The 25,165-nt window shown below is 44.2% G+C and overlaps 1 protein-coding gene across 2 annotated transcripts in view; it reads right to left on the reverse strand.

The window, feature by feature from the left end:
- Positions 1–25,165, reverse strand: part of PIK3C2B (phosphatidylinositol-4-phosphate 3-kinase catalytic subunit type 2 beta) — a 212,452-nt gene that overhangs the window by 116,326 nt on the left and 70,961 nt on the right. For both annotated transcript variants that reach the window (XM_075335658.1, XM_075335659.1), the window contains 7 exons: positions 24,893–25,047; positions 16,008–16,128; positions 12,934–13,045; positions 9,483–9,562; positions 8,520–8,583; positions 4,077–4,223; positions 3,303–3,336 (listed from right to left, as the gene is read on the reverse strand). In XM_075335658.1, coding sequence (XP_075191773.1) covers positions 3,303–3,336; positions 4,077–4,223; positions 8,520–8,583; positions 9,483–9,562; positions 12,934–13,045; positions 16,008–16,128; positions 24,893–25,047 — 713 coding nt within the window. The remainder of the gene's footprint in view (positions 1–3,302; positions 3,337–4,076; positions 4,224–8,519; positions 8,584–9,482; positions 9,563–12,933; positions 13,046–16,007; positions 16,129–24,892; positions 25,048–25,165) is intronic.

The following is a 25,165-nucleotide window of genomic DNA, read 5'->3' on the forward strand; positions in this document are numbered from 1 at the left end:
GATTCCATGCGAAAGTGCCGCACCTGAACATGCTTGTTGAGAAGCTTGAGATCCAGGATGGGCCGGGAGGAACCGTCCTTCTTGGGGACTAGAAAGAGGTTTGAGTAGAAACCGCTGAACCGTTCCCGGGCGGGAACCGGAACAATTACCCCGTTGGCCTGCAGGGATGCCACGGCCTGAGAGAAGGCGGCGGCCTTGGAGCAAGGGGGTGTGGACAGAAAAAATCTGTTTGGCGGGCTGGAAGAAAATTCTATCCTGTAGCCGTGGGAGATAATATCCCGCACCCACTGATCGGTGACGTGTTGGAACCACACGTCTCCAAAGTGGGAGAGCCTGCCACCGACCAAGGACGTTCCTGGCTCGGCCAGATAGTCAAGAGGAGGCTGCCTTAGTGGCAGCGGCTCCTCCGGTCTTTTGAGGACGCGGCTTTGCGCGCCAGTTCGATTTACGATCCTTGGCTGCGGTAGTGGACGCGGTCGAGGGCTTCAAGGATGACCAGTTAGAGGAACGAAAGGAACGAAACCTCGATTGGATCCTGCCCTGGACAGGTTTCCTGGCCTTAGATTGAGGCAAGGAAGTACTCTTCCCGCCAGTAGCCTCCTTGATTATGTCATCCAGCTGTTCCCCAAACAGCCGGAACCCAGCAAAAGGGAGACTCGCAAGGTACTTTTTTGAGGAAGCGTCTGCTTTCCACTCTCGAAGCCACAAGATCCTGCGGATCGCGAGGGAGTTAGCGGAGGCCACCGCCGTGCGGTGAGAAGCCTCCAGGATGGCAGACATGGCGTAGGATGCAAAAGCCGAAGCTTGAGAAGTGAAGGCCTCCAGCTCAGGCATAGAGTCTCTGGTGAGGGAATGCATCTCCTCCAGAGAGGCAGAGACTGCCTTGAGAGCCCATACTGCCGCAAAAGACGGGGAGAACGAGGCTCCAGCCGCCTCATATACAGACTTGGCCAAAAGGTCAACCTGGCGGTCAGTGGGATCCTTAAGAGAAGTGCCATCAGCCACAGCCACGACTGTGCGGGCTGAGATTCTGGACACCGGAGGGTCTACCTTTGGGGACTGAGCCCATTCCTTAACCATCTCTGGTGGAAAAGGAAAACGGTCATCTGAACTACGCTTTGGAAAACGTTTGTCAGGACAGGCCCTGGGTTTGGTAACAGTGGCCTGAAAGCTGGAGTGGTTAAAAAACATACTTTTAGCTTTCTTAGGTGAGGTAAACTGGTGTATCTCTACCAGAGAGGCTTGTTCCTCAGACTCTGGTGGGTTGAGGTTCAGTACGGAGTTAATGGACGCAATCAAGTCACTAACATCCGCATCACCCTCAGACAAGTCAATGGGGTACATAGAGGTAGCGTCTGAGCCCACATTAAACGAGTCCTCCTCACCCTGCACCTCGGCACGTGAATCAGAGCCGTGGGAAGAGGAAGGGGAAGGGTCCCTGCGTCTCCGTTTAGGGGGACGGGGTCCTGGGACATGCTCTGGGAGCTCTGCAGAGCTAGAAGCAGCCGAAGCACCCTGAGAAGGGGGCTGATGCATGGTCAGCAGTGTCCGGGACAGCTGCCCCATGGAGTCGGCAAAAGACTTGGAAATAGCTTGTGAAAAGGATGCTACCCAAGCCGGGGGTTCAGCCACCGGGGCCAAAGCAGCCGGAGGGACCCCTGCGGAGGCTCCAGGCTGAGACACAACCATGTTAGCACAGGCATCACAATGTGGGTATGTGCTTGGCTCTGGCAGAATGAGCTTACAAGCAGTGCATATAGCGTACATGTTTGCAGCCTTGCTCCTAGTGACAGACATGCTTCTGAGGTGGAGGCTCTGCAGCCAGAATACACTCCTGTAGAATGCCTGAGAGTGTAATAAAAGTCCACAACCAGAGGTTGTGGCTTACCAGCCCGTGCTCTCTGTGTGCCCTCCGGATTCCACCGCTCCCCTGTGAAGCGTTAGCCTTCCTGATAGTATGCAGCTGCAGCATCCAGCGCCCTCCAGCGTAAGAACGCTGAGAAAATGGCGCTGGGAGAAAGAGGGGGGGCGTGTATAAGCCCAAGAGCGGGAAAAACGGAGGGCAGAGAGATACAGGACGATATACAGGGGAGGGAACATCTCCCCAGAGAGGAGTGCCCTCCCCTCTGCTGGTCGGGCGGTGGGCGGCGCTGTATGCAAAACATGCAGAGAAGCCAAAACCGAAACTAGGCCCAAACAGAAGCCGGGGCCTAGATTTAACAATGCGGCCGACGAGCAGGCACCTTCGGCGCAGTTCTCAGGGGAAATCCCCAGAATCGGCCGGAATTTACAGTAACGCTAAAAAACATACTGTCCCCCTAATAAAAGTACCCGGGACCCCTGAAAAACGTCTCTATACTTAGCTTTGAGACGCAGGGCCATGTCCCTGGAGAGGGGGGTAAATGCTCCTTCTAGCAGGGACCAGACAGGGCTGCGGATGGAGACCGGTCTTCTGCAAGCAGAGAGGACCGTGGAGGCTCCCACTTCAACCCAGAGCCTCTTAGAGGATGTGAAGGAGCGCGGCATGTGAAGGCTCCAGCCTTATAAAGTCAACCTTAACAGCACCGCCGACAGAGAGGGGTGTGAAGGGACATGCCGGGAGTCCAGACTGGACCCGCTTTTCTTCCAAATCTTTAAAATAAAATAAAAATGAGAAAAAAATATCAGAGAATGCAAGTGTGTGTATCCTCCTGAAACACAAAGCATTAAACTGGGTAGATTGTCATCCAGGGAGTGTATATAGCCCGGAGGGAGGAGCTACACGTTTGAGTGTAGTACTTTGTGTGTCCTCCGGAGGCGCTAGCTATACACCCATGGTTTGGGTCTCCCATGGAAGGAACGATAAAGAAAGATGGAGGGTCCTCTGATGAAGAGGCTAACCCATAAGACGCGTCCTAACAGTAAAACTTGCACTCTAAACAGGCTTGTCGTGCTGCGATTTTATAAAGATCCAATCCTCATCTGGTTATTATAATGACGGGAAGAAGAACAAGTAAGACTACGCTCACATCTGTGCCACAGACTATGTTTGTGACAGGGAAATGATGGATACTTTGGCAGAGCCTTATGAGTCAACTGGGTCCATTGGTTACATCTGGTGCCATTAGAGGACAAATCAGGCACTTAGAAGAAAAACCACAACGCAGATGTGAACAGAGCCTTACATGTTAGAATGCCATTTTTCGTGTCGATTGGCGTCCTTAAAAACATCGCTCATATTCTTATGTCTTATGTTATTACACACATGAATGACAATTGTCACTGCTATAATACATAACAATAGCATAGAATAGACATATTACCTCTGTTCTCTCTTCTGGCCAGAAAGTTGGGATCCTGCAAAAGGAAAAAAAATGAATAAATATACAACATTTTTAATAAGCAACCTCGGTAAGCCTAATGATAAAATGCCATAAAGTTCCTATCCGATGCGCTATACCAAGTATGGTCTGTCACCTGGATTATTAAGAGAAGGGTCATGGTCTGGCCACAACCACAGGAGATTCTCCATTACAAAATGTCCAAATATAAAATCTTTACAGCATTAAATAAATAAACCCTTATAGGCTATGTGCCCACGGGGGCTTGTTTGTGCGGATTTTGCCGCGGAAAACCTGCGGATTATTCTGGATTTTCCAGATAAATCCGCAGGTTTTAGCATGTACAGTCACTCCCCATGTTATCCTATGGGACATGGGGAGTGCTGTGTCCACGCTGCGGAAAGTGCGGCTGCTGGACATGCTGCGGATGTAGGCATCCGCATGTATAATTGCATGTCAATTATTCATGCGGAATTACCTGCGGATGTCCCGGCCCTCCGCTATGGAGATAGAGGCCGGGAAGTCCGCAGGTAAGCTGCATGAATGTCCGCATGTTTCCCACAGCTATTCCGCTGTAATCTCGCAGCTAAAAATAGCTGCGGACGCCGGCGGGCAGCTGCTGGAAACATGCGCTCGTACCTGCGGATACATCCGCAGGTACGAGTGCCCATGGGCACATAGCCATATAAATGACAGCTACACAAGTACATCTCCTGCCTCTATAACAGACCTTATAGCAGGTTTAGTATTCTGTACCTTATTTGTTTTGATCTGGACTCTAGATGGGCAAGGAGGAAGCTGGTTGAGGGCAATGCTAATTTCTGGGGTCTCCACAGCTGCTAAAGCATTGCAGATAGCTTTCACGGACTGCACCACTCTTTCCGCTCGTAAATGGTGATCAGACTGAAAAGTAAAAAAGAAAATGAGACATGGAAACTACGACAAAAGTTACAGTACAGAAGACTTGGCATAAGATCAGGGCCCATGATGTGGTGATCCAGACATTGCACCATTTTTATGTAGCCTTTAATTAATTATATATATTTTGCATGAATTGCACATTCTCCACCCTAGCATCCACCCCAGCATGGGTAAGTGTATTACCAGCAATATGCTCTAGATTAGATCTTGGGACTTGTGGATGTAATGCAACTGGCATTAAAACACCCTACAGCCCCAACTTTGTGGTAATAAAGAAGTCCATCCCTGTATTTCTACATCTATATATACCCCTATGGAAGCCCACAGAGTGTAGTTATTATTTTGTATATAGCCAAAATGGATATTGATGGCTGATATTACTGCGGAGTAATACCCTGTGGTCTATCCTATTTAATAACTCGGGATTTTTTCTGGACCAGAAATTCACCCCCATGCTAGATACTGGACCCTAGTGCTATTTTTGTCAGGATTCCCCCTGTATACCTGTACTTGTACGATATTTGCACAATATTTTTGAACTAACTTATATCTTGTTATAATGTAAATTTGAAATAATTTTTTTTTATACTTTTGCAAGATACTTGTTTATATTGAGTGTTAATTCTGGACTATGATTCCTAACCCCCTCCTTTTGTTTAATACCATTTTTATGTAGCCTTTAATTAACTATATATATTTTGCATGAACTAAAATTTTCCAAATAAACTTAATCAGTAAATATTTAGAGAGATATTCCATTTTTTGACACTAGAAATTCTGGCGTAATTTGCTTTGAAAAGTTGCAAACTTTTGGCGCAACTCAGTCTTTTCATGCAAGTTTCTCACCAGTATGGCAAAATGGGCAAAGCTGGGGGCATTACACCATAGTTCATCTACTTCATGACAATTTGTGGCGTTGCTTATGCCAGAGATCTTACTCCAGTCAGAGACTGAAGTTAGATTTGGCACGGCACACACCACTTGTCAGATGCACCCAATTCATGAGGAGGAGAGCACCTCCTCTTTATTTAGGAGCGTGTGACTCCACCATGCTCCTTCATAAAGACTGACAATAAAATTGTCGATAATGAAGAATCGAAGCCTATATTTGTTAAAGGATGACAACACATGGATCCCCCCAACCAGTAAGATCTTACCCACTATAGTTCAACTGTCTAAGGCTATGTGCGCACTGGGAAATGGAATTTTCTTGAGAAAATTCCGCATGCTCTTAAAGATTACCGCACCCGTGGTAAAAAACCGCGGCAAACCGCACCCGAAAACCGCATGCGGTTTGCCGCGGTTTGCTGCGGTTTCACTGCGGTATTGTTCGCGGTATTGCCGCGTGCGGGTTGGGATGTGCTTTATTGCATTCAATGCAATAAAGCACATTGAAAAAAAAAAAAAAAGTCATTTAATTCTGAGATAGTAGATAGACAGAAAAATAGATAGAGGGATAGATAGATAGACAGACAGATAGAGAGATGGATAGATAGATAGATAGATAGATAGATAGATAGATAGAGAGATGGATAGATAGATAGATAGATAGATAGATAGATAGATAGATAGATAGATAGATAGATAGATAGATAGATAGATAGATAGATAGATAGATAGATAGAGGACAGATCGCTACATTTCCAATGGTCGGCAGTGAGTTCACATTACCGGCCGTGGGAAATGACCGGTAATTACCTCTGCTGCTTTCATTCAGCGCTGTGTCTGTGACAGTCGCGGCTGGATGTAAGCAGCAGAGGACCTGTGGATTACGCCGGAGCTTTGGTGCGGGAGGGGTTAATAAAATGGTGAACGAGGCTTGTTTGTTTTATTTAAAATAAAGGATTTTTCGGTGTCTGTGTTTTATTCACTTTACTTACGGGTTGATCATGTCAGCTGTCACATAGACGCTGCCATGATCAAGCCTGGAGTTAATGGCGGTGATCCACCACCATTAACCCCTTGTATTACCCTGCTGCCACTGCTACACGGCGGCAGGAAGAGCCGGGGGACACTCCGGTGCTGCCGCATAATGCATGCGACAGTGCCGGGGCAGCTGCAGCTGATATTCTCGGCTGCGGGAGGGGGAGTGAGGCGGGGGACATTAACCCTGCCCCTCTCCCTCCCCAGCCTGAGAATACCGGGCCGCCGCTGTGTGCTTATCTCGGCTGGACGGTAAAAATACAGCGGAGCCCACGTTCTTTGTTTTCTATATTTCCGTTCTCTTTCTATGTGTCTGTGTCTGTGTTCTATGTCTGTGATGTCTGTGTGTGTGTGTGTGAGTGTGATCTCTGTGTTTGTTTACTCTCTGCACGGCTTCCTCTTTCTGTAATGACATCACTTCCCTGCAAAACCGCAGACAGGCGATGTACATTACCGGAGGTAAACCGCGAAATACCGCAGGGAATAACGCAGGAAAACGCAGTGAACCGCACAGAATTTGCTTCCTGCGTTATTCCCTGCGGGATTTCACGATTAACATTGGAGTCAATGGAGTGAAATCCCGCAGCGACGTGCGGAAAAGAATTGACATGCAATTGTTTTTGCTGCGGGATTCCCGCAGCAAAACATGCAGCTGTCAAATTCCGCCTAGTGCGCACAAGATTTTTTTTGCCCATAGCTTTTGCTGGTGATTTACTGCAGAGATGTTATGAACATTTTCTGCAGCGAAACATGCAGCAAAACCGCAAAAAATCCGCGGCAAAATCCGGTAAGTGCGCACATAGCCTTAATGGAGTATCAGTATCAATTACTTAAAGGGAACCTGTCAGCTGATTTATGCTGCTTGAACCCAGGGAAGCAAGTATCATCAGACACATTTTTTCAGTCTCATATGTTTTCCTCCGAAACACTGTGCCTTTCCAGACAAAACATACCCTTAAGGGCTCACTCACACTGGTGTATTACACGGCCGAGTGGTAACTAATGTTTTATTGGATAGCACGTGCTCCAATCTTATACTATGTGCCGACCAGTGCTTTCTTTCTGATGCCAATTTGGCAGCGTATATCGAATGGCACGCACCTATACAAGTCAATATGTGCATGCAAAACATTGGACAGAACTCGAATGTCAACCGAGTGCAGTCCGATATACGCTGACATAGACAAGGGAGAAGATGGACAACTTAAGTTCTCCATATTTTCCTCACCCGTGCTTTGATTCTCGAATGTGAGAGAATAGGATCACAGTAAATGACACCACTCTGACCAGAGTTTCAGTCGAGCGTCATTACCATAATCAGCCCGATTCTCTCGCATAAGAGAATACACGCTAGTGAGAGCGAACCCTAAAAGACAACCGAGAACAATGCATCTTGGATTACTAGTCTGAGGCAAATCTCAGGTGACTTTTTCCTGCCCCGCTTCCCTACACTACAAGTCTCTCCCTACTTCTTTTATCCCAAATTTCTGCAATGAGGATGTAGACCAGTGGTCCCAAACCTTTATTACCTTAAAGGATACGGTTCCACATGCGTATGATTTGTGCGAGTCTCGCATCGGTATCACACGGCACGGCAACACACTCTACTGACCGGAGCGAGTCGGCTGCATGTATTTCCATGCAGCTGCACGCTTGTGTCCAGAGAGCATCAGGTCGTGCCGGGTGATACCGATGCGAGACTCACGTGAGTCATACCAAAGTGTAACCGTACCCTAAGAGCCATAATCAGCTCAGGGAGCTTTGCAAGCCACATCCAAAGCCCATTCCCTCACCTGCCCCCCTCACAGTAGTGGCACCCAAACCAACCATTACCGGTATAGTAACAGACAAAACCTCCCCATAGGAATCACTTTGAGGCAGTGTACTTACATGCAGGGATTCCCACCTTACATACATTTGGTATTCTTACATCAAGCACTTCCATCACACTATTGCATCCAGCTTATCACACCCCTTTATCGGTCAGTATCATCCGACATCCATTTTACCATACTTAACTAATATCTCCAACCCTTAAGCCATAACATCTAGATCTGATCTTTATATGGGGCTACTTATAAAAGTCGCCATCTGGAGACCTGCTCTTCATAGTGGTTTGTTAGACCTGGTGCTACTGCAACAATCTAATAGACAGCCACAATCCACACATTATGGTCCAGTAAGCCACATGTGGCTCCTGAGATGCAAATTGGGGACCACAGATCTAGACAAACCACAGAATTATTAGGACCTTAGAATGATTTGTCTCTATATAACTCAAAAATCTTAAAATGTATAATAAGAAGGATGAAGTGGTGCTATTAAAAAGTGAACTACAACTGAAGATGTACTAACCTCGGATGCAACAAATTCATCCACCTCGTTTTGGAATGTGTCAAAGAGCAGAGACAGAGCCTGTCTGAGAAGGGAAAACACATCAGTAGACATATCCTGTTATGGAAACCTGGAACTTCTCACACCAAAGGACACCATAAACAGAGCCATACTGTAATACTAAACACCAGTCACCACCGATTTATATTTGTAAAATGAAATAAAACATAAATATATAAATATTTCATATATGCCAAAAAAAAATAGATTGAAAACTTCTGTATGGTTATTCTATAAGGGGTACTGCCATGTTTTATATCTTTTACCTGGTGATGGACTGTTGGGTATTGCTTTTATATCTCCTACCTGGTGATGGTCTGTTGGGCATATTGCCATGTTTTATATCTCCTACCTGATGATGGTCTGTGGGCATTGCCATGTTTTATATCTCCTACCGGGTGATGGTCTGCCATGTTTTATATCTCCTACCTGGTGATGGTCTGTTGGGCATTGCCATGTTTTATATCTCCTACCTGATGATGGTCTGTGGGCATTGCCATGTTTTATATCTCCTACCGGGTGATGGTCTGCCATGTTTTATATCTCCTACCTGGTGATGGTCTGTTGGGCATTGCCATGTTTTATATCTCCTACCTGATGATGGTCTGTGGGCATTGCCATGTTTTATATCTCCTACCGGGTGATGGTATGCCATGTTTTATATCTCCTACCTGGTGATGGTCTGTTGGGCATTGCCATGTTTTATATCTCCTACCTGATGATGGTCTATTTGGCATTGCCATGATTTATATCTCCTACCTGATGATGGTCTGTGGGCATTGCCATGTTTTATATCTCCTACCGGGTGATGGTCTGCCATGTTTTATATCTCCTACCTGGTGATGGTCTGTTGGGCATTGACATGTTTTATATCTCCTACCTGGTGATGGTCTATTGGGCATTGCCATGATTTATATCTCCTACCTGGTGATGGTTTGTTTGACAGGTCTCTCCTGAAGATGAATATGAAGGTTAAGAGTAGAGGGACTCTGGACATCACTAGCCTGGAAAAAGGAAATGATTATTGTATACATGGTTCTCGATTAATGGTTGATTGCTGCACCCATGTTTCTGTGCAGTCTTATGACTTCACATTTAGTTTTTAAAAAGGTTTTATTTTTGCAGTTGCGCCATAATAATAAAAACAATTGTTAAATAGTTCACATGTTTGAGATTCATTCATTCATCAGAAAAAAACATCATAAAATTGTTAATGTTGCCAAAGCAAATAATTCAGTAAACTTTTGACAGGAACAATTGTAAGGCATACAAACAGTCATATGTGCCAACAATCATGTACATAAAGAAATTTGGGAATTCTGTACACTAAAGACAGAAACAACCATTCACACTGAACCATCAGCCTCACCAGCCCCATCCCTCACAACCTCCAGTACATAACATGCATACAGGAAGCGATAGGCCACATCGCCAAACTTAAGAGTAACCATCGTTTTAATTTTTAGTTCAGAAATCAATAGGTCAGATGAAAATAATTAACGTTGTAATATAGCTTATTAGACAAATGTGCTTTTTTCTCATCTCTCAATTCATAAGTAAAATCTATAGTAGTCCAGATTTTCCCGCTACTGAGATAGAAGATGACAGTTCATGCTTTTAAAACAGAATTGTACGTTCAACAAACTTTGCATAAATCAATAGTACAGGCGACTATAAGGGGTACTTCTCACATAGAGAGATCACTAGCGAGATCGCTGCTGAGTCACGGTTTTTGTGACGTACCAGTGATCTCATCAGCGATCTCGCTGTGTGTGACACTGAGCAGCGATCTGGCCGCTGCTGTGAAATCGCTGTTCGTTACACACAGTGCTGGTTCATTTTTTCGGACATTGCTCTCCCGCTGTGAAGCACACATCGCTGTGTTTGACAGCGAGAGAGCAACGATCTGAATGTGCAGGGAGCAGGAGCCGGCTTCTGGCAGCCTGCGGTAAGCTGTAACCAAGGTAAATATCAGGTAACCAAGAGAAGTGCTTTTCTTGGTTACCCGATATTTACCTTGGTTACTAGCGTACGCCGCTCTCAGGCTGCCATCGCCAGCTCCCTGCTCCCTGCACACGTAGCCAGAGTACACATCGGGTAAATAAGCAAAGCTGTTTGCTTATTAACCCGATGTGTACTCTGGCTCGGAGTGCAAGGAGCCAGCACTAAGCGGTGTGCGCTGGTAACCAAGGTAAATATCGGGTAACCAAGCGAAGTGCTTTGCTTGGTTACCCGATATTTTCTTAGTTACCAAGCGCAACATTGCTTCCACACGTCACTGGTGGCTGGTCACTGGTCGCTGGTGAGATCTGCCTGATTGACAGCTCACCAGCGACCATGTAGCAACGCACCAGCGATCCTGACCAGGTCAGATCGCTGGTGGGATTGCTGGAGCATCGCTAAAGTGTGATGGTACCCTAAGAAACTTGTAATGTATCTTATCAGAGAAATCAGCTTCTTTCCTTACTTATCAGACACTTCCTTTTCTCCTCCATACATCCTGAACTCATCATCCACTGTGAAGAAAACAAACTCAAGGTTGCGTTGCTCAGAAAAGACAGAATGCAGATGTCTATCGAGTGAAGGGGGGGGGAGGAGCGAGAAGCAGGGAAGAGAATAGACATAACACCATCTTGCAGAGCTTTGAAACAGATAACAGAGAGTTGTAGAGCAGGGTATTTCCAAGCCGCGCCAATGACTACCAGATCATGAAGATTTGAAGATTAATGTAGCTTTATTTGTAGCTACATTAATCTTCAAATCTTCATGATCTGGTAGTCATTGGCGCGGCTTAGAAATACCCTGCTCTACAACTCTATGTCATCTGCCGATTTGGGGACTGCTGCCGTGACTCTGAGTTACTTACATGCTGTCATAGGAGTTGTGACTTTCACAACCCCTATAGGTGAGTGTGACTACCCCTTTTCAAACCCCCCTTTCCTACCGGGGTAAGACCCTATTGCGCTCTTTTTTCCACAGTTTTCTGTTCTGTAGAGCTTTGAAACAAGCAGAGGTTGATCCAGATCAACACAGATCAGCTCTGCTGTATAATGTCCTCCATGTGGCTGCAGCTTGTCTCTATGAGCTAAAAAGTGAATGAAGAGCAGGATTCCCATCTCTGTGCTGCGTATGGGAGAAAAGACTGCAGCTCCTCTCCTCCTCCAGCAAACAGTGGATTGCAAATGTCAGAGCATGAAGAGGGAAAACTGATGAGCATGCAGGATGTGTCACATAATGTCACAAATGAGGTTATTCCTCATGTACACACACAGCTCAGGACAGCTTTTTCTGAAAAGATACTTAAAAGCACAGATACATTTAAAATTCTAGAGGAAAGTGCATGACATTCTATTGCAGCTTCTCAAGAACCTACAGCTACAGTTCTCCAGAGAATTTTATGAGCACCAACTGCCACCTCCTCTCTTAGTAAAGGGTAATTCTGATTTCACTGAAGACAGATTTTAACCATGGATGAAAAATTTTGAGATTCAGATCAGTCCAGGAGAAGACAGAAGTAGATTTCTCTAATAAGATATATTAGGTTTCTGATTTTCACATGTACTATTGAGGTATGGAAAAAAAATTAATTGAATATAACACTTTACTACCAATTTTTCCAACTTAAACGCTCATTTCCTGTCATTACACAAATTTTGGTATGTTAAAATACATTTACCCACTAAGTGAAACCAATGACACAGGGACATCTGTAGATTTCCATGCCATAATAATTACCTTCCTGGAACAAAAGGAGCAAAAATCTAAAAATAAAAATCTTTTTATAACATCCAATAAACAGACTTCTTGAGGGGACAAGATCCTAGAAGACAGGATCACAGAGAACCCAAATTGCTCATGCAGAAACCATAACTCATCCATCAAGAAGGGGATGTCCAAACCAAACGTAAAAGGGACCCCCTCTCAGGCCAACACCAAAAGCACAAGCCACATGAAGGTGGGCTGAAGGGTTTCCCAATATCGGACGCCCCAAGGAAAAGATGAGTGACAATAAATACTGAAAAGTTTAAAGGTATGCTCTCATCCAATTGGGACATACTGATAAGACGCAATAAATCCCCTATATGCTTGGTCCACTGCGGCACGCTCTGCAACAACAACTTTACCTAAATTGAGGAGGAAATGTATTCCAGGGCAATGTGAGTGCTGTAAAGAGGTGTTAACTAATACAATATCTATCTATCTATCTATCTATCTATCTATCTATCTATATATATATATATATATATATATACACACACATACATATATATATATTATATATATATATATATATATATATATATATATATATATTTTTATTACTGTGTATGTACGCATATATTTATATATTTGGTTTTGAGGCCTTCGGCTTTACCGTTCTCGCAAGATCCCCCCTCACGGTCACTTTCTTCATCAGCTGAAGCCGGACATCCGTGTCAAACTTTCGGCATTGCTGGATGTATTCATGACTTCCTAGGGGTTGTTCCCTGTAAGGGAAACACAGAAAATATCACATACTTATCCTACAGAGCTCATGGCAATGTACTTGTAAGCCAACTAGCTCCATTTAGGGTTTTTTTTACAGATGTCCAATTCTTTGTTAGGAGGGTCATCAACAAAAAGCAGAACAGAAAATTATTATTGTAATTTGCTGCAGAGACTTCATGAACCTAAGGCAGCTACTCTAGGCATTCACTAGGGAACGCAGAAGCAAATATTAAAGGGAACCTGACCGCTTCCCCAAGTCCTCTAACCTGACCAGATCTCCTTATCCTACTCTTTATGAGCAGTTATACAAGCCTCTTTTGGTTGCTTCTTGCTTACTAAATTGCCCTAAAATAATTTTTATAATCGGTCTAGGGGTCTGCAAATTAGTGGGTGACTAATGGTGCAGGCGCTCTGTACCCCTGGACTAATCATGCACTTTTTGGCGCCTCATCACTTACACAGGCAGTTCCTGAGAGTGCATGCCGCCATCAATGCAGAATTTCTTAATCTGAATTTGGAAACAGGATTATCGTAATAGACCCCTATACAGACCTTCTAGGAGAACGGGGTCATACGCGAGTTTTCTGAAATGTTCCTGTATTTTTATATTTCAGGATCAGTATCTAAAGACAGACTTATCCTTTAATTATACAAACTCATTTGAACTATGAACTATGTTTAATTATCTAAACAGGAAAGAAAAATAAAAAAGGGGGAGTCCGAGCCGCTCATATACTGAGGCTGGCTGTATCTTTTATCTTAATAGACTTTATAACTGCTTTCTATGGTCGGCACAGGACAGGATCACTGTGAGCTCTAATTCAGAGCAATGGCAAACGAGTGGCTATAAGGCTATGTTCACACTAGAAAAATGATTTTTCTTAAGAAATTTCTTAAGAAATTTCTTAAGAGTGCACCTGTGTTAAAAAACGCACCAAAAACGCACCTGCGTTTTAGGTCCGTTTTAGGTCCGTTTTAGGTCCGTTTTAGGTCCGTTTTAGGTCCGTTTTTACCGCTGGTTGCTCCCTGCGTTATTGTGCCAATTATCTATGGCAAAAAACGCAGTTAGCTGCAGAAAAGAAGTGACATGCTCATTCTTTTTCTTAAGAAAATCTACTGAAAGAATTTTCTTAAGAAAAAAACGCAGTGTGTGCACAGCTAATTTTTTTTGCCATAGGTTTTGCTGGGGAATGTCTGCAGAAAGGTTACAAGAATTTCTCAAGAAATTTCTGCAGCAAAAACGGACCCAAAACGGACCCAAAACGCAGGTAAAAAACGCAGTGTGTGAACATAGCCTAACAGTGCCAATGGAGCAAAATCATTAACTACTACAGCAGGAAGGCAAGTTAAATGGAAAAAGTTACTATTTGATCATGTTTTGTTTTTTCTATGATTTATTTTGTTTATTAAAATTTTTATTAAATTTAAGTTGTTCTCTTATTTGGAAGTCTGTCAATCTATAGGGAAACCTGGTAGTAAATCTTCCATTCCCCCACACTGGAGATTAGGCATTACACAGCTCATTTAAAGTGAATCTGTCACCAGCTTTTTGCTAACTCATCTGAGAGCAGAATGATATGTAGGAAAGGAGACCCTGATTCCAGCGATGTATTACTTAGTTTACTGGGTGCAGCATTTGTGACATTATCATTATTTTTATCAGAGTTCAGAAAGCTAACTTCGCCCACTCCACAGCTTTCTGTGTACATTGTATCATCACAGTAAGCGGATAAACAGTGCTGAGGGCATGGTTGGACCAGGGCTCATGTGAGCTGTAGTTGGTGGAGTATTAATCTCCTGCTGATAAAATACATATTGTATGGATAAAACAGCATACAGCCTAATAAGTGACACATCGCTGAAATCAGTGTCTTAGCCCCTACCTCATGCTTTCCACAACATTACATGGAGGAAAAAAAAAAAAAGACCGCTACTCCATAGCAATGCTTTCTAGCAGCTGTATATTCTGCTCAAACTAAGGATATTAAACATAACAATAACCACATCTACTTGTCTGTATGCTTGGCTAAATTAAACCAATACCACGTGGTGGTACAAGAGCAATATAGTGCATAGGGCGACACCAATGTTTCCAATAGTGGGCGAAACAAAAAGTGCAGCATGAGAGTACTCTAAACATCGAATAAAAAGCCCCTGTTGCCAGACAGGAAGCAGAATATGTGAGAATACAGTTATATCACAGTACAATCTGCAGTGGAAGTTTATCAAGTACAGAAGCCTGGCAGGGAACCAGCAACGGGTCTAATCGCAGCACCTTCTGCATCCGGAGACCACCAGCCATGACAATGTAAGGGTGGTGTCATTTATACACCTGATCAAATCTGAAATGTGTTCAAATATGGACACCACCATAGCAAATATAGCAATCTTATACAAACACAGCTACTTTATCCCCTTCTCTAAATCTCACATGTAAAATGGTCTTCAAAGATTGAACCGTGCGTAAAATGGTTTAAAATGCAAAGGGAGACGGTTACCGGTCACCCTCCTAGGGTAGGCGTGCTCGCCACTTACAGACGCTATGCTTTAGAGCCTGCTAGCGGCACACTGAGGATTACCAGGGTGTCAGTCCTCCCATGTTGCCGATGCTATAGCAGCATGGGAAAGTGCACAGTGTGGACCAGCAGTGCAACTATGCCACTGCCGGAAGAGTCAACCTTTAGGACAACACTCCCCTCCTAAAGGCAGAAGATTAGAGCACTCCTTCATAAAGGGTTAACCTAGTTCAGCTCACTTCATCGGCAGGTCAGTGGGGCCAGTGATTTCACATCTACTGATATCTGCCAGCTTAGGTATCACATACCTGTCATATCAGTTGGATGGGGAAGTACCGTAAGTGCACCTGCATAACCCTTTAGGTTTGCAAGAAGAACCATAAAAGAATATTCAGAACCTGTAGAAGCAGTGAAGAGACTCTACATCCCTGCATCAGTTACTTACTTCTGCAGGAACTCCTCTAGACCGCACAGTTTGAGCACAAAGTCCGATACACTGAGGTCCTCCAGGTCATCAGTGGTGTAGCAGAGCGTCTGATAGATGAGGAGATCTACAGTAGAGGAGCCTGGGAAGAGAAAATGATCAGTGAAAGGAGTAATAATAGAGTGATGGCATCTGAATATCTGACCTATGGGAGTCCCTCCAACTCTGAGAGTGAAGGGTGGTACCTGATGTAGAGCGGTGCCCACTATTTACTTTTTCTCTGCCACATCATATAGAGAACAGCAGCTGTCACCATTAACTCGGATGGGACTAGACTGCGGGGACTGAGATGTAAGGGAAAACCAGAGAAAGGGACATGTCCTAGTATCTGCCATTACTTTATAGGATCAGAATATCCCTTTAAGGAGAGGCGAATTATATAGAACTAGTCATTACTAATATTGGCCTTTCTGTACTTTAGAATATATTTAGTAACAATGTCACATGTCCTATAAGCGCATGAAAACCAGAGAGATCTCAGCTGTCTTACGGGTATGGTGGTCTCACTGCTGGCCCCTGATAGTAAATGTTAGGGAAAAATTAGAATCGGCTTATTACTTAATCTATGACAGGAGATAAACACTGATGAAAGAGTCTGGCAATGGCTTGCCCCCCCATAAACCTACTGATTTATTGCTTATGGGGTGGTAGAGACAGCTAAAGAGCCTGATCTAACCAGTACGCGTGTCACTAACAGGCTGTAAGCCAGGCACTGTGCACTATACTTATTTGTGTGACTGGTGCCCGATACAAGCCTTATGTGTGCGTATTAGGCACCTGTGCTTCCTCCAATTTTATCATGGGGGCCTATTGCATCCTGCAGTGCATTTAATATTGTGTCTTCTTGTTGGTAAATATGGCTGCCTTTATTCTGTGATTTTTTTTTTTAATAATATTTATTCACTTATATAACACTTAATTCCACAGCCCTCTACATACAGTGCCTTGCGAAAGTATTCGGCCCCCTTGAATTTTTCAACCTTTTCCCACATGTTAGTCTTCAAACAAAAATAAAAATTTTAATGTTATGGTGAAGAATCAACAACAACTGGGACACAATTGTGAAGTTGAATGAAATGTATTGCTTATTTTAAAATGTTTTAAAATTTAAATAACAAAATTGGGGCGTGCAATATTATTCATCCCCTTTAAGTTAATACTTTGTAGCGCCACCTTTTGCTGCGATTACAACTGCAAGTCACTTGGGGTTTGTCTCTATCAGTTTTGCACATCGAGAGACTGAAATTCTTGCCCATTCTTCCTTTGTAAACAGCTCGAGCTGAGTGAGGTTGGATGGAGAGCGTTTGTGAACAGCAGTTTTCAGCTCTTTCCACAGATTCTCGATTGGATTCAGGTCTGGACTTTGACTTGGCCATTCTGACATCTGGATACGTTTATTTGTGAACCATTCCATTGTAGATTTTGCTTTATGTTTGGGATCATTGTCTTGTTGGAAGACAAATCTCCGTCTCAGTCTCAGGTCTTTTCCAGACTCCAACAGGTTTTCTTCAAGAATGGTCCTGTATTTGGCTCCATCCATCTTCCCATCAATTTTAACCATCTTCCCTGTCCCTGCTGAAGAAAAGCAGGCCCAAACCATGATGCTGCCACCAGCATGTTTGACAGTGGGGATGGTGTGTTCAGGGTGATTAGCTGTGTTGCTTTTACGCCAAACATATCGTTTGGCATTGTGCCCAAATAATTCGATTTTGGTTTCATCTGACCAGAGCACCTTCTTCCACATCTTTGGTGTGTCTCCCAGGTGGCTTGTGGCAAACTTTAAACGACACTCTTTATGGATATCTTTGAGAAATGGCTTTTCTCCTTGCCACTCTTCCATAAAGGCCAGATTTGTGCAATGTACGACTGATTGTTGTCCTATGGACAGACTCTCCCATCTCAGCTGTAGATCTCTGCAGTTCATCCAGAGTGATCATGGGCCTCTTGGCTGCATCTCTGATCAGTCTTCTCCTTGTTTGAAATGAAATTTTTGAGGGATGGCCGGGTCTTGGTAGATTTGCAGTGGTATGATACTCCTTCCATTTCAATATGATCGCTTGCACAGTGCTCCTTGGGATGTGTAAAGTTTTGGAAATCTTTTTGTAACCAAATCCGGCTTTAAACTTCTCCACAACAGTATCACAGACCTGCCTGTTGTGTTCCTTGGTATTCATGATGCTCTCTGCGCTTTAAACAGAACTCTGAGACTATCACAGAGCAGGTGCATTTATACGGAGACTTGATTACACACAGGTGGCTTATATTTATCATTATCAGTCATTTAGGACAACATTGGATCATTCAGAGACCCTCAATGAACTTCTGGAGTGAGTTTGCTGCACTGAAAGTAAAGGGGCCGAATAATATTGCACGCCCCAATTTTCAGTTAGTTTTTAAAAAAGTTTAAAATAAGCAATACATTTTGTTCAACTTCACAATTGTGTCCCACTTGTTGATTCTTCACCATACCATTAAAATTTTTATCTTCATGTTTGAAGCCTGAAATGTGGGAAAAGGTTGAAAAATTCAAGGGAGTCAAATACTTTCGCAAGGCACTGTACATTGGCATCACTGTCCCCATTGGAGCTCACAATCTAAATTCTCTATCAGTATGTCTTTGGAGTGTAGGAGGAAACCGGAGAACCTGGAGTTATCCCCACAAAGATGGGAAGAACATACAAACTCCTTGCAGATGGTGTCCTTGTTGGGATTTGAACTCAGGACCTCAGCGCTGCAAGACTGCAGTGCTAACCACTCAGCCACCACAAGACTGCAGTGCTAACCACTGAGCCACCACAAGACTGCAGTGCTAACCACTCAGCCACCACAAGACTGCAGTGCTAACCACTGAGCCACCATAATTTATTGTTCTTTTTGTTGAGCCACTACTGGACAACTACAGTGGTGCCATTCTAGCTACATCGGCACCTCTGTTTCCGGTGTGTGATGCGACATGACCACTGCAGCCAGTCAGTTGTTGCTGACTGGCTGCAGCTCATTAATAATTCAACAGTTTATACATCCATAAATAGTAAAAGCTACATCTAGTCAGTGCCCACTTATTGGCTGCACCGTTTATGTAACACAAAAATATCAAGTCATCCACTGGGAACACTAAACATTGTTTTTTATTTTTTTATGAAGGCCCTGACTTCATTAAGCAAGGGTTGTCCAATAGAGGACAATTCTTTTAAGAAGAGAATCTGTCCTGTGATAATAGAGTTCTGATACTATAGTAGTAAAGTTTCTCACCTTATTTAAAATGAGAAAGATCCTCTTTAAGAGAACCAGTCACCAGATTTTTGCCATTTTATCTAAAACAGAATAATGTAGAGACAGAGACTCTGATTCCAGCGATATGTCATTTACTGAGTTGCTTTCTATAATTTTGATACAATCACTGTTTTATCAGCAAGAGATTGTCACTAGAGGACTAGTAAACCTGCTGCATGTAGTCCTCCATATGCATGAGCTCTGTATAATCCTGCCCTCACACACCGATTGGCAGCTTTCTACCTATGCACAGTGTAGAGGTGTGGGCAGGGTTATCCAGAGCTCAGCATACAGAGAATAAGTAGATCTGCAGCAAATAAAACTGTGGTTTTTAGTAAAACTGCAGCAAGCAGCCCAATCAGTGACTCGTCGAATCAGAGTCTCTGTCTCTACATTATGCTGCTCTCAGATGGAGTCGGAAAAACCTGGTGTCAGGTTTCCTTTTACATACAGTTAGGTCCAGAAATATTTGGACAGTGACACCATTTTCGCGAGTTGGGCTCTGCATGCCACCACATTGGATTTGAAATGAAACCTCTACAACAGAATTCAAGTGCAGATTGTAACGTTTAATTTGAAGGTTTGAACAAAAATATCTGATAGAAATTGTAGGAATTGTACACATTTCTTTACAAACACTCCACATTTTAGGAGGTCAAAAGTAATTGGACAAATAAACCAAACCCAAACAAAATATTTTTATTTTCAATATTTTGTTGCGAATCCTTTGGAGGCAATCACTGCCTTAAGTCTGGAACCCATGGACATCACCAAACGCTGGGTTTCCTCCTTCTTAATGCTTTGCCAGGCCTTTACAGCCGCAGCCTTCAGGTCTTGCTTGTTTGTGGGTCTTTCCGTCTTAAGTCTGGATTTGAATCTGGGCTGAAAGTATATCCCGGTACACTTCAGAATTCATCCGGCTACTGTTGTCTGCTGTTATGTCATCAATAAACACAAGTGACCCAGTGCCATTGAAAGCCATGCATGCCCATGCCATCACGTTGCCTCCACCATGTTTTACAGAGGATGTGGTGTGCCTTGGATCATGTGCCGTTCCCTTTCTTCTCCAAACTTTTTTCTTCCCATCATTCTGGTACAGGTTGATCTTTGTCTCATCTGTCCATAGAATACTTTTCCAGAACTGAGCTGGCTTCATGAGGTGTTTTTCAGCAAATTTAACTCTGGCCTGTCTATTTTTGGAATTGATGAATGGTTTGCATCTAGATGTGAACCCTTTGTATTTACTTTCATGGAGTCTTCTCTTTACTGTTGACTTAGAGACAGATACACCTACTTCACTGAGAGTGTTCTGGACTTCAGTTGATGTTGTGAACGGGTTCTTCTTCACCAAAGAAAGTATGCGGCGATCATCCACCACTGTTGTCATCCGTGGACGCCCAGGCCTTTTTGAGTTCCCAAGCTCACCAGTCAATTCCTTTTTTCTCAGAATGTACCCGACTGTTGATTTTGCTACTCCAAGCATGTCTGCTATCTCTCTGGTGGATTTTTTCTTTTTTTTCAGCCTCAGGATGTTCTGCTTCACCTCAATTGAGAGTTCCTTAGACCGCATGTTGTCTGGTCACAGCAACAACTTCCAAATGCAAAACCACACACCTGTAATCAACCCCAGACCTTTTAACTACTTCATTGATTACAGGTTAACGAGGGAGACACCTTCAGAGTTAATTGCAGCCCTTAGAGTCCCTTGTCCAATTACTTTTGGTCCCTTGAAAAAGAGGAGGCTATGCATTACAGAGCTATGATTCCTAAACCCTTTCTCCGATTTGGATGTGAACACTCTCATATTGCAGCTGGGAGTGTGCACTTTCAGCCCATATTATATATATAATTGTATTTCTGAACATATTTTTGTAAACGGCTAAAATAACAAAACTTGTGTCACTGTCCAAATATTTCTGGACCTAACTGTATCACTGTATCCGGCCTATAGCGATCAGAGAGGTGCACAAGTTTGTCATCAATTATATCTGGCTCAAGCAAAAAGCGACAGGCCGGACAATTACGTGAAGCCAGCCTACGCAGTACACATTTAAGAGTAAGGTAAGTGCACAGATATTAACCCAACATAAAAAAGCCCAACATTTCAGGATTGCGTTCACTATGGTTTGTGAATTTGCCCATCCATATGTTACTTCACAAACTCATTAGCCAATTTCATTTCTCAGATAAAAACCTATATTTGTGCAAAGGAATAGCTAAGTAATTATTAACGTCAACCAATCATCTGCGGCTGGGGCCACACGGTGATTACCGCGATCCCTTCGCATGACACTCCGCTCGCGCTGGCAGTACAACAGAGCCGAGTGTCATGCGAGTGTCCCTGCGACTGAGGTCCGATCATGGGAGCGGACCTCAGCTGTGGGGGGAGGGCCGGCACTGAGGAGGGGCAAGCCAGCTCTGAGGAGGGGCAGGCCGGCTCTGCGGAGGGGAGGGATGGATTTGTCTCCCTCTCTCCTCCGTTGCCAGCTATTGCCATTCTCGCCCTGCACTTGCAGTACACCAGTGTCCCGCGAATGCAGTGCGATTTTTCTCTCACCCCATTGACTTGAATGGGTGCGAGAGAAAGAGTCTGCTATGATTGTTCTCCCGGTCCGATTAAGGCTGAGAAAATAATCACTCACGTGCGCTGACACACAGGCTAATATTGGTCCGAGTGGGATGTGATTTTTTATCGCATTCCACTCGCTCCGATTTTCATGCCGTGTGGCTTAGGCCTTACTGCTTCTATTTTCCAAAAAACCTCTAAAAACATGGGAGGTAAATCTGATTGATTGCCAAGGACAATTAGTTTGTGGTACTATCCACCAGTTTTAACTACTTTGGTTATGTCATAAAGTAGTTTTTGTCCAGTAGTTTGAAGATAACAAATGCTGCACATCAGAGGAAGAAAGCCATAAAAGGGGTTGAGCGGTTAAACAGGTTTTCACATATCCACAGTATAAGTGGTAACTTGATGATAGGTGGGTGCCAGCATCGATCAGCAAATTTTAAGGGGCTTTTATCCTCATTACAAGATGGAGTAGCAAGGTCAGACACCAGACCGCTGATCCATTCGTTCCCTATGCTGGAAAAAGCAAAGCACAGCCCCATAATGAATAAATGGAGCTCAGGTTGCACATGAGCACTGCTACTTCATTCCAAAAGGATAACAGACCCTTATTGATCAATAAGTTATCACCTATCCCATTGTAATAAAATATTTACTATACAATAAGGCTATGTGCACACGCTGCAGCTTTGTTGCAGCAATTTTCTGCATGAAATCTGCACCTTATGGGAGAAAAACTCACCGAAAAACGCACACATATTTTTTTTTTTAAATTAAGTCAATGGGTGGAAGGGCTAAAAAAAAGCCTCAACAATTGACATGCTGCAGAATATTTCTGCAACAAAATCTGCAACGAAAAAAAAAAAAAAACAATTGCACAACACTTAAGAAATCTCAGACTTTGCTGGCTTCAGGATAAGCATGCCGATTTTGGTGCAGATTTGTAATAAAAGAAAAAGCATAAAAAAACTGCATCAAAAAATGTATTGTGTGCACAGAGCCTAAACTTCATGAATTACCTATAAACATAGATAGGGTCCTAAAAGGTTCAAAAATTATTGTCAGGCTGGGCTCACATTAGTGTTTGGCATCTTATGCGATATGCTAATGACACTCGGCTCATACTCTGCTGTGAGTGACACGCCCACCAGGGCCGCAGGGCACTCGGAACCGGACCGGTTCTGTTTGAGGTCACGGCGGCAGGGCCCGACTCCGTGACCCTGGCGGTGTCATGTAAAATGAGGTAGGGGATAATAAGTCATGACGTCACCTGTGGTATGCGTCAAGATAGGTGCCGCCGCTGCCTTCAGTTCCCCTGGAGTCGATAGTGATACAGCCGAGTTGGTATAGCTCTCCACAGGAAAAGCTTTGCCCCAGGGCTGATATTGGCCGATTAGACTCTATGGTGTTGAGATGTAAAGGCGGGGTGCAGAGCCGGAGGCGCAGGGAATCACAGAGCAACGCAAGAGTGCAGTCACAAGTTCTTTACTCATAGTTAATAGCTCCAGGTTACCACAACTAGTCAGATGATGCCCTTGGAGTGCTGAGTTCTGCTGTGATGGCTCCCAGCTGATCCCCGGATAGTTTGGAGGCACAACCCAGTGCACCCTTCAGTGTTCCTTCCCTGGTCGTCTTCCTGCGCTGGCCTGTCCCGCCTGCCTCGCGCCTCATCACAGTGCCCTGAGCCAGTGTTCGCGGTTCCTTTTGATGGGTGGCTTTCCTGCCTTGTCCCTTGGTCCTTTGTGGTCACCTTTTCACTGGATTATGTGCGGTGGTATCTTCGGTACTTAAAGTAACCTCAGCCTCCGGTTTACTAGCTGAGCGTGGTTGTTCTCCACTAGTCTAGGGACCAGCTCCCCGTTGCGGCCAAGTCCCTCCACGCCGGTATACCGTACATACGGTATACGGTGGATGCGAGCCCGTGGGTGGATGAATCACTTCCTGTGGATCTAGGACCCCTTCTTTCCCGATTCTGGGACAAGCTGCTCCAGCTCCCAACCCCAGGGCCTCTCTCCTCCACGTCCACTTCCTGACTAACTAACGTTCTACAGTCTGCTCCCACTCCAGACTGGTTTCAGGACTGTGCTGTCCCTAAGGTGCAACTTGCCCTAACCACGGCCTAATGGAGTGTCACTAAATTAAGAGTGTGTGTCTGTGTATGTGTGCAATGACCTGTGGCCTCCTCCTTACCTGGGAATGGGATACCACACCTCTGGCTGAGGTGCAGTACCTCTGTGGCGACTGGACCCTCAGGGGCGCCGCATGAGTGTCATTTACTGTGCTGCAATGCTCTCACATGTGAAAATCGGAGCACATGTGAGGAGAAGATGGAGAGATTCATTTTTCCGTCTTCTCCATTGCCTGTGACCGTGTATATTAAACTAACCTGAAAGATGACATCCGAATACAGTCCGATGTTTCACATGCACCCGTAGATCTGTATGGGTTTGCATAATCTGAGATACGCTGCCATATACAGGATGAGAAAAAAAAGTTGATGGGCACTGCCCCATAGAATAACATTGGGCTGAGTGCTATCTGATAAGACATCAGGCTGCACTCTGAGTTATACGGTGCTGTGAGCGAGCCCTTATTTGTATAACTAGGTACATAATCCTGTGCTGATTAATTCATTAGCACAGTATATCTTTATAAAGGTCTGTGCTTTCTATAAAAACGAGAACATTCTGTAGTCACCACTAAGTAAGTATAGAACGACTTATTATCGAAAGCCATGGGAGCTTTCCCCATCTGTCTTCAGATACTTATTGGCAGCTGCAGATAGGCCGGATTTTATCATTTATCTATATGACTGTGCAAAGGTAGGCTTGGGATTTGGAGCTCTGAATAGACAGATTAGGAAATAATCATCTGTGATCTTTTTGATCGAAAATATAAACAAAACACCTTGCTTGGTGGAAGGGAGTGTGTCCTGACAATGGTGGCTCCGGAATTATTTTATTACACTTTTTGGATTGATGATGATGAACAAAAGCCAACTCACAATCACAGGTGAAGGTCAGAGGATCTCTCACGTTGTCAAGGATCACAGTGATTTTCAAGCTCACTCCAGGACCCAGGTGCTCAGGACTGAGGTTGACCGGACTCCACACAATGCCTGTGTCTATCTGATCTGACATAGGTTGGCCAGAGCGTAGCCTACAGGGGAAGAAAGAAGGACAAGATGTACGTTATCATACACAACACTGCTCAAGAGAACCAAGCTGGAAAGTGCTGGCTCATTAACTAGAGCAGTTAGGATCTGGCACCAGATTTT

Source organism: Anomaloglossus baeobatrachus, chromosome 2 (genome assembly GCF_048569485.1).
Source record: "Anomaloglossus baeobatrachus isolate aAnoBae1 chromosome 2, aAnoBae1.hap1, whole genome shotgun sequence".
NCBI classification, from domain to species: domain Eukaryota; kingdom Metazoa; phylum Chordata; class Amphibia; order Anura; family Aromobatidae; genus Anomaloglossus; species Anomaloglossus baeobatrachus.